Below are 10,489 nucleotides of genomic sequence, written 5' to 3'. Positions count from 1 at the left end.
CTAGGTTAAAGGTCTCTGCTACAGCAGAGTTCCTACCAGGACATGGTTACTCTCAATAGATATGGATTGAGAGTGGGTTGAAAGTGCTGCCAGCTGCCTGCTGCATCTGGTGGTGGGTCTCTCTGGAACCAATGTCACTTTACATTGCTCTGACAGTAAGCCTAAAGCACCTGCTGGGGACAAACATTTCTGCTTCTCTTTGTCACATTACTCCCCTCAGCAACGGCGCTCTTTTCTGTGGTTTAATTGAGCCTTACCCTGGTGGAGTGTTGCTTTGGTATTTAGACAGGAGGCTGCTGAGGAGCACTGGATGTTGAAGAATATGTAGCTGAAGGCTCCTTGGGTGGCATTGTGAAGTGATTTCCAAATCAGAGCATCAGTCTGGAACTGAAAGTACAGCATTCCTTTTTTTTTTTTTTTTTTTTTTTTTTTTTTTTTAAATCTATTGTGTTTAAAAATCCCCCAGAGCAATGCAAGTTCCCAAGTGGCTTTTTAGCTGAAATCTTCTGTCCAAAATCCAACTTCAATATTTCTTTCTTCTCAGAATAATTCCTTCAATTTCCACTAGAAATTATTGCAGTATCTCTGAGTGCCTCAAAGTTCAGTGCGGTGCAGCTAAATGCTGATAAAGAGCTCCTACATTTCTCATTATGCGTGGGTGGCTTGACTGGTATTTATAGCTTGTGCTTTTGCACTTCGAGATGGGAGGTGAGATGCGTACATACCATTGCTACTACAGACCAAATTGAATACTACCCTTCCTAACATTCATTGCAGTTTCTATAAAGACGCTGACCCTAATTTAGCATCCATGAAATCTGATGAAGTCAGTAGTCCTATGATTAGTGAAAGCTTGAGTGCTAACAGCACTTTGTCATAAGGAAGGGCCTCAAACCTGTGAATGATGTCATATCACTGATGCACTGGGTTTTAGCATAGCTCTGCTGTGACCTCTGGAACATACGCTTTAAGCTTGGGCTAAATTTTCCCCTATCTAAATTGAAGGTTACGTAGGCATCTCTAAAAGTGGGACAAGCTTCTTCCTTCTGATAGATGCTGCTTTTCTTTTCCATCACAGAACTATAACTGCACTTGAGGTGAGCTGCTTTAGTTTTACAGCTGAATAGGTAAGGCCCTTCGTGTGGTGCTGACACATATTTTACATTTAGGTCACTGGTGTATTTGGCCCAGATTTTCAAGTTTCTCTTGTCTCAGGCAGTGTTTTGATGGATTTGGCCACTGGCTTGTATTTAGCAAGGAAGCATCACGTGATGCTTCTACAATTGAAATCACTGCATCAAAGGAAATTGTATTATAGTAAAATGATTGGAACATCCTGTGTGAAGAAATAAAGGTAGGAGTTGGATTCTTTTCATTTATTATTTGAAAAGTGCAGATGCTTTTCTAAAGCTGTTGTGATTAAAATTCTAAGGTTTTTGTTCTTTTCAAAGGACAATTCTGATTATAATTATTCAAAAAGACTTGGAGTTTAAGTATGTCTGTATTCACTAATCACACGGTATTGATGTCAGAATACTTCACAGAACCTTGTCAGGAATCACAGCTCTTTATAAGACTCATCCCCATGCTGTTGCCTGTGCATCAAGCCTGCCTTGTTTCCACTCTGCCTTCAGGACTTCTGCCCAGGGGATTGTATCAGTCTCCCTTGGGCACTTGGATCTGTCATGCTGTGTGATCACAAATGACTTTGGTGTTTGTTTAGACAGGATCAATTTTGTACTGGGCACAGTGAATTGATTATCCAAATCTTGCCAATAGAACAGCACTGGCTTCATGAAAATTGATTTAAATATTATTAAAGCATATTAACTAACATTAATAATTAAAGTATTTGAAAAAGATGATAGAATACTTCTTACTTTCAACCAAGGCAGCACTAATGAGTTTAAATCCTAAAGGAAGCCTATCATTTCATCTGCCTGGTCATGCAGATATTAAAGCCTGTACACTTTGACTCTACTAGACTTAAATACATGGTGAAGGAATCTAAGTTAACGTGTCCTCACACCAACCCTTTTAAATCCTCATTGTAAGCTTTACGGTTCCCTTGACAAGTTCTTCAGCTGGTGTGTGGGAACAGCAAGTGAAGATGCACAAAACGGTCTTTTTCTGAGATACAATGTACAGTCCCTGCAGCAGCCCCATACTCTGCTGGTTTGAAAATTAGAAGTCAGGTCCAGCAGTAAGAGAGAACCTTGGCTCAGGAGCCTCACAGCTGCTTCTGAATTAATGAATTGATTAAGGTCAAAAGCAAGGGTTTGATATACTACTTAACTCTCAGGCTTGAAATTGAGAAGCTTGTAAGCACACAGATCAGTGCTTTCCTCCCTCGGGCTATAGAACTGTACTCTTTAAGTTAATGTCCTCCTCCGTCCCTCCCTTCCTTCGTTCCTCCTGAAGTATCTGCAACTTCAGTGCAGCCAGCAGAAACCAACAGCTCAGTAACTTCCTTGCACAAAGATTTGACTCTAAAACTTCCCCTTTGGGTTTTCTTTGATGTGTGAATGAAGGGCTCTTTATCAATACATTCATCATTCCAAGTATCCCAGTTTTAATGAGAACTGGTGTCTGCCAAAATACACAACGCTGAACTTTTCTGATACTTTTCTGACACTTTTCAGACGATGATGTGTAATTATCTGTGAAATCGACTGCACGCTGTGGTGCCCATTTTGTGCACTAGTTGAGCAGCCCGGTCACTTCATTTCATTTTATGCTGCATACCGTATTTGTTTAACCCGAGACAAGTAGTTCACGCTGAGCAATGCTCACGGTGCCCAACTGGTGGCCGCAGCCCACGCCCAGCAGCGGCAGCCCGGTGCTCCGAAAGCCCATTTTTTTCTGGCATTTTTCAGCTCGCCTTTCCCGCAGCGTTTGCCCTGGTAACAGCACTTGGGAAGAGCCGGGAGCAGGGCCAGGACTGGACGCGAGGTGGCGGTGCCAGCACGGCCACGGCCGAGAGGAGAACGGGGCGCGGCGGGAGCCCCTGCCCCCGTCCTGCCCCCATCCCCATCACGGTCCGGCAAACGAAGTGAGTGCGGCAGCGCTCCTGCCAAGGCGCCCCACCTCCTCCCTTCCGTCCCCGCGGTAATTGCACAGCGCCTCGTTACTGGCTTCTGCCCTTTCTGGGTCACTGCTGGGGAGATGAGGAGCGCGAGCGGCACGATAAAACCGCACTCCTGCCGGAGAGCCACGGGCGAGCGTGCCGGGAGCGCCCACCCACCGGCTGCTCCCACCCTGCCCGCCTGCGTCGCTGGGTGAAATCACCGCCTCGCCTGCGCGGAGCCGCGGACAGGCACGTGTCGGCGGGCGGGCAGGGGCCGGGAGCTGCCGCCTGGAGCTGCCGAGAGGAGCGGAGCGGGAGGAACTTTACCCGAACTCGGGCGCAGAGGGCTGCGGCAGCGGCGCCCCGGGGGCGGCCAACCCGCGCGGCGGAGCGCGGCCCGGCGCTGTCCGCGGTGCTGGCGCTGCCCCGGCTTCTGGCGCCGTCTCCGGTTTCGGCCCGGTCCCGGCCCGACTCCTTTAGGATGATGCAATCGGCATCGCCCTCTGCGCTCCCGTCCTCGCGCCGCTGAGCGGAGCTGATCCGAGCAGAGCAGCGCGGCGGAGCGCGGGAGCGGCGCGGCACAGCGGGCGGCCCCGGCGGGGACATGGGAGCGCCGCGTTCCGCTCTGCCCGGGTGGCTGCCGCCGCTGGAGTCGCTGGAGCCTTTCAGCCCTTAGCGCGGGCTGCGGGGTTTCTGCAAGTCATCTGAGGCAGCGTCCCCCGCAGCGCGTTCCCCCGCTCTCCCTTGGCCCCACTCTCAAGGATCCCGATCGGATTTATTTGGGATTTTTGTGCTTTTCCCCTCCCCCCTCTCCCCTTTGTGCTGTGTGTCTTGTTTTCCCGTCACCTGCCGTGGTTAACTTTTTCCATGACTCGGTTTAACTCTCGAGATCTACACGAATGTTGTTAAGAGCACTTTTCTTGCCTTTGCTGTCCCTTGCTGGGATTGGATCTGATACTATCTGGACTCTATGTGCCTGTATGTGTGTTCTGAGTGTCTTGAAATTTTGCTTTCCTTTACAAGAGCTATGCATTATTTGTAACCAAGGTAAGAGCTGATGTTCTCATTGCCTCATCTGCATGTTTAAATTAGATGTTTGTTTGAAGATAAATTACACGTATTCTATAAACTGCAGGGTCACAGTAAGCCCTTGCATTGATTAGTGTTTCTGAAAAAGAAGGGGAGAACTTGGAAAAATTCGATATATTTAGAAGGAAGGCTAACAGCTTTCTAGAATGAGTTGTTTTTCTCTATTGCAATTGCTGGCATGCTTAAGAGGTTAATTTGAATCTTATTTTGTTTTCCCTTTTAGAAGACCAGTGAATTACCATAGGCTGGGCTTGACCTTGATTTTGATGGCTTTGTTGGAAGATCTAATGATGTGATTGTGTTTCATGAAGGGATTTCTCTCCAGCCCCAGTGGCTTAGGATATAAGACACTTCTATCACGTTGCTACATATGGACAATTCAGATATTTTTCTAGACATACCTTTTGGATTTTTTTTCTTTCCTTGCTTCCCCTTCCTCCCATTTCACCTTAATACTGGAGCCTTATTCTAGACTTTGATGTGACTGACCATCCTTCGTGCTGCTGTTTTCTTTTTTAAAGCACAATGGCTCTAAGTGGCAACTGCAGGACTTACCTCCCTGCCCGAGAGCAGGGGTCTGGGCTGCAATCCTTCCCAGAGGTTGTGGAGCTAAACGTGGGTGGCCAGGTTTACTTCACTCGCCACTCCACCTTGGTTGGCACCCCTCACTCCTTGCTGTGGAAAATGTTCACCCCAAAAAGAGACACAGCCAACGATCTGGCCAAGGACTCCAAGGGAAGATTCTTCATTGACAGAGATGGTTTCCTTTTTCGCTATATTCTGGACTATCTCAGGGACAAGCAAGTTGTTTTGCCTGACCACTTCCCTGAAAAGGGAAGGCTCAAGAGGGAGGCTGAGTATTTCCAGCTCCCAGACTTGGTGAAACTCCTGACTCCTGACGACAGCAAGCAAAGCCCCGATGATTATTGCCACAGTGACTACGAAGAGGTCTCCCAGGGCAGTGACACGAGAATATGCCCCCCTCCATCTCTCTTACCATCAGATCGAAAGTGGGGATTCATTACCATTGGGTACCGGGGTTCATGCACTATTGGCAGGGAGAGCCAAGCAGATGCCAAATTCAGGAGGGTCCCAAGGATTTTGGTTTGTGGAAGGATCGCTTTGGTCAAAGAGGTCTTTGGAGAAAGTTTGAATGAAAGCAGAGATCCAGACAGAGCTCCAGAAAGGTACACCTCCAGGTTTTATCTCAAGTTCAAGCATCTGGAGAGGGCTTTTGACATGTTATCTGAGTGTGGATTCCACATGGTGGCCTGCAACTCCTCTGTGACGGCATCCTTTGTCAATCAGTACACTGATGACAAGGTCTGGTCCAGCTACACTGAATATGTCTTCTACCGTAAGTACAAGACATTTCTGAGGGAAACACAGCTGCCTGTTTGAAGCCTGTCTCTTCTGACTGTGCACAGTTAGCAAAGCATGAGAAGTGCAGATTTCTTTGTATCTGCTGCAGATTGGAGCTTTATTTTGATGAGGTGATATGCTTCAGTTTAAGCTTCCAAACTGCAAGGCCAGACTGAACTCAGTGGCTTGGTCTTGGCTAGGTGGCAGCACAGACTGCCAAAAGCACCCCATCCCTGTGCCTGAAGATGCTGTATCTCTGGCTGTGTAAATCTGATGGCCTGAGTGCAAGCAGGATGCAATGTAAGCCATGCAAACACACTGCAGATTTAATTACAGAAAACCTTCACATTGAATTCAATTTACAAAGGTAATAGCTGCTTGATAATAGTCAAGCATAGTCAGCCAAACCATCTGTCAACAAGCCTGACACACTTACATGCAGGGAAGGGAAAACAAAATCCTGTCCCCCTGGCTGCTTTTCAACAGGGAGCCTTCTCATCCAACTGATGTGCTCTGAAATGAGGGCTTGGAGCAGAGAGAGGCAAGTTGCACTGCCCTGTTATGCAACATGCCTATGAAAAAAACAGTCCTTATAATGAGAAGTATCTGCCCTGCTTACTGCAATCACATTGGATCACATACTGTTGTGGTAATTTTAGCTGATCGCTCTAGCAGGCTCATTAACTTTCTAAGTTGATATTCAGGTAGAGGCACTGTTACCAATGGAAACATGAAGACGATTTTGATTCTGTACTCCTATATCAGAAAATCATTCCTCAACTGCGATGCATAAATGTGTGAGAGGTTCATGAAGATGTTCTTCTCCATTTTCATCCCAAGAGGGTGAAGAATGGAACATTCACTGGTCATTTGTACAAGCAGACTTCAGCTAGCTGCAGCTTTGGACAAAGGGATTTAAAGAGGGTTAAAAATTACTTGCTTGCAGACCTACTGTGCTGTGTGCAACACTTACAGTTGGTAGACTTGGTAATATGGAGAGCTGACAAAAGTTTTAGATGGAAGATGATGTATCAGGAATTGAATGGCTTGTGTGTAATATTGGATTCAGCGCCATCTACTCGTGTCTCAGCTCAACAGGCAGCCCTAATCTGCTTATGTAATGATGCTTAAGTTAGCATCCTGAAAAGCCATATGTATTTTTGACATGCATAGATTTACTTAAAATTGGTTTTCTAGCTGGATTTCTCATCACAAGTTTCAGAGGTCTTAGATCTGCTTATAAGCTAACAAGGATGGATGATTCCTATTCTTAGGCTTCTCATGTTTGAAGATCAGAGTCTTGTGCAAGACAGAAAAGAACAATTCATGTAGTTCAATAAATGAATTAGAAGGATGTGGTGCTCAGAGATATGATTTAGCAGATGGTTGTTAGAGTTAGGGTACTATGGTTGGGCTGCATTTGGACTTGATGATCTTTGAAGTCTTTTTCAACCTGAGTAATTCTATGATTCTATGAAGTGTAAAATCAGAAAAGTTTCTCATGGGCCCAATGTTTTACTAATTGAAGAGAGTGTGAAAGTAGACTTGACACCAATTACCGAACATGGACTAATAATGTCTATATTAGTCACATTTTTATCTTCAAGCATTGCTCATTGCTTCCACATCATTACAGATAGGGTACCAAGATAAGAACATCACAAATTTTGGACAGTAAAATTTCAACAAGCATCACAAAAATCTTCTGTCACCAACACAGAGAACTCCAAATCTAATTAACATTCTGTTATAATGGAAAAGATTAGCACAGTATTAGCACAGTGGAAGGGCGATACAGGAATATAACAGCAAAGGGACCAGCACAGATAGGATGGTATTTCAAAGGAAAGTAAAGGCACTCACCCATCCCTGAAGATCTAGGCTTACAGAAATGACTCCACCAAGGAGGGACCTCCAACCAAAGACCCTTCCCCAGTGGCAGTCAGCCCTTAAATGGGGGTCTAAGAGAGGTGCAACCAGGCTCCACCCCTTCCTGCCCCACAACTGAATTGCGTTCACCTGTGCTCCCAGGGCTGACTCCATCCTTTCCCCAGGTGCTTAATCAGTGGTTCAGGTCAGGACTCAACCATGTGAGTTCCTGGAAAGGTTTATCCAGTTGAATAACTTTTGCATTTGGCTCATACCAATTTTGTAAATTTTTGACACTGATGCTGTTTCAAAGATGGGTTTTTTGAAGGATCCTTCCCTTAGCAAGGACTGTGATTCTTTTGTATCTTGACCCAGATGTCTTTATTACCCTTTGCAGTGGTTGCTGCTCTCTTTGACAGAGATGCTGCTGGGCTGCAGGGCTCACCAGCGGTGTGTGTGAGGCTGGGCTGCAACAGAAGGGCAGCACAGTGCCTCCAGCATTCACCTGCAGCGGCAGAAGTCCCTTTCCAAATCTTCCAGTCATATCTTTTTAAACTTTGAGGACCAATAAAATTGACATCTGGTTTTCTAGTGGAACATTACAACAACTCTGCAGCTGTTTAGTCATAATTATTTAATTAGAAACTGCCAACTGTGTCTGTATAAGGATTAATCCATCAAGCTGTTGTGATCAGGTTAATGGTCCTAAGCATGGGAGGTGTCTAATACAACTGGATAGATGTGTGCAGAGCAGCTTAATAGCTCATGTGAAATGTGCGTTTGAGGGAGTCCAGAGCTGGGGAAGGATGACTGTTTCCAGAGGAGAAGGAATAGAAGGGGGCAACAATGTTTTGATGCACCAAATACATTGTGTGCTCCAAATGCTCCTCAGGAAGTAAATTTCTGCTGTTGGCATGAAGATAAAGACCATTCTTCATATACAAATCCTTTTGAAAGTAAAGCAGATGGGCCAACAGGGATGTAAATCATGCAGATATTCACATGGGGACAGTGTATGCTATTAACAAAAGTGGACAATTAATATTGTATGACATTTTCTCCCCTTGTTCAAGTTCAGACGCTCCTAAAGCTAATGGGAGATTCGTGTTCTCTATGGAGGCGATTTTCCCAAAATGCAGGGCACACGGAAAATACCCAGAACAGCAGACCTGCAGCTGTTTTGCTGAGTGGATGGTGAGATGGGCTGCAAAGCCTGCACACAGGATGACAGTGCAATCCTGGGAGTGCAGCTGGGCATCACTCCAGTTTCAAATAGGCCAAAGCAAAGGAGGATTTGGAGACAGGCGGTGCAGGTCCATTAGGCCCATAATTAAGCAGTTCTCTGAAACGTGGTAGCTTTGCAGTGGGTAGGCAGGAGCCACAGACTGTGCATCTGCTCACAGGTGGAGTTATGCACCTGAATTTTCCCTCCAGATTCTCTTACGTCAAGGAATTTTTTAAAAATTAGCACTAAAGGTTGGATTTCTCAACTGGATATTGTTATGTTTTTCTCTGCTTTTTCAGTGATGTTGAAGTAAAGTCCCATCTCCAAACATTCCTTTTTGATGAGAATTATCGCCTGTGCTTGGATTTACATTTTAAAATGGAGTGAATCAAAAGTGCTCACTGGCACAACTGGTGAATGTTGGGGGGTGGTGGTGTTAAAGCAGATGGGCTGGCTCAGCCTGGCCCTATCCTCGACAGTGGCAGAGGCAGGCTCTTTCTCACCGCCTCCCATAACCTACACAGCAGCCCTTTTTGCTTGGATCCCAGCACAAATCATTGCCAGGACTGCTGGTGACAGTCCTGCACACGCACGCTGTGAGTACCAGAGTGCAAAACAACAGGTTGGGAGTGGAGGAGGCTTTGGCTTCAGGCGGCAGGTCAGCATCACGTCTGGGTGCATGCATGTGTCTGCAGTGCGTCATGGTAGTGGAATGGGAGGGGGAGAAACTGCAGCACAGCCCCACTGTGTATTGCTGTTGCCCCCAGAATCCTGATGTCACATCCCTTCCTTCTCTCTGTGTTGTTCCTCACGATGGCAGGCTCTCAGAGAAGTTCATGGTACAGAGGAGAGACTTTGATGCCAGCATATCACATCAGCTCTTGCCCCTGCTCCCAGTGGCTGCGGGGTGCACCACAAGGAGCCAGTTGTCCTCTGCTCAGCTGGAGCAATGAAAGAGGTGGAGAGGAGAGCTGTTAGGCAAAAGGAAGCAAATATAGAAGTACAGATGGAGGAAAAAAATTCACACTCAGTCTGGAGGGAAAGAACTAGGGAAAAGATGGAGGTACTGACAGCTATACCAGGGTGTGGGGAGGGAGGATTTGTTAGGAACGTCAAACCGTCAGTTTATCACAAATGTTTCTCTGCAACAAGCAGGTGGAGACGGGTTGAGAAAACCTCCTTCAAGTTCACTACAGAAAAGAATGCAGAGATTTAGACAGATGGCTGCCCCTACCCTTCCTGAGGCCATTTTCCAAGTCAGAGCAAGTGTGAAAACAACCGAACAACTGGCCTGGTTTCTTACGCCTTGCCTTGTGCTGGCCACTTCACATCTTTCAGAGCAGCTTGAGCACCTGCAAATGATGCAAAGGAACTGTGAGGTATTCCTGGCAGTGAAACTCTGAGAGGGAAAAATGACTTGACAAGGCATTTTCTCCTGAAGGTTGTGCACTGCTTCCAGCACAGGGTGCATTTTGCCCTTCTTGTCTTTCTCTTTCAAGAAGATGCTGGTTATGTGTGACTGTCATCTGCCTGGTAGGAGGCTGAGATATTTCTGAAGTAGGTTTTGGATTTTGCTGGGAGAAACAGACGAGTCCTATTGGGTGGGGCTGGGCAGGAGGAAAGGTGAATGCCAGAACGCCCGCAGCCAGCCCTGTTGTACATGTGAACAGAGCTGAGAGATCTCACGCTGATGTACATGTGGCTGACTCATAAATTAACTGCGTGGTAGAAACTTGACTAACAAGACTGAATCCTCTTGTACAGGGACACCCACAGCTCTGCTGTCAAATGGTTAGATGTAGAAGATGAGTATTGCCTATTTTCCTACATCTTTACGATTTTATGTTCTTGTAATTTGTTCTGTCTGTTCTTAAATT

The 10,489-nt window shown here is 46.2% G+C and overlaps 1 protein-coding gene across 2 annotated transcripts in view; it reads left to right on the top strand.

The window, feature by feature from the left end:
* Positions 1-3,054: 3,054 nt before the first annotated feature.
* The window catches only part of KCTD16 (potassium channel tetramerization domain containing 16), a 41,774-nt gene continuing 34,339 nt past the window's right edge, over positions 3,055-10,489 (top strand). The window contains exons 1-2 of one of the 2 annotated variants that reach the window (XM_072347912.1): positions 3,055-3,316; positions 4,380-5,513. In XM_072347912.1, the coding sequence (XP_072204013.1) occupies positions 4,682-5,513 (832 nt within the window). In that variant the 5' untranslated portion in view covers positions 3,055-3,316; positions 4,380-4,681. Of the gene's footprint in view, positions 3,317-3,647; positions 4,115-4,379; positions 5,514-10,489 lie in introns of those variants that run through there. The other variant, XM_072347911.1, reaches the window with a different exon arrangement.

This window comes from Excalfactoria chinensis, chromosome 13 (genome assembly GCF_039878825.1).
Source record: "Excalfactoria chinensis isolate bCotChi1 chromosome 13, bCotChi1.hap2, whole genome shotgun sequence".
NCBI classification, from domain to species: domain Eukaryota; kingdom Metazoa; phylum Chordata; class Aves; order Galliformes; family Phasianidae; genus Excalfactoria; species Excalfactoria chinensis.
This window is presented reverse-complemented; position numbering and strand designations above follow the sequence as displayed.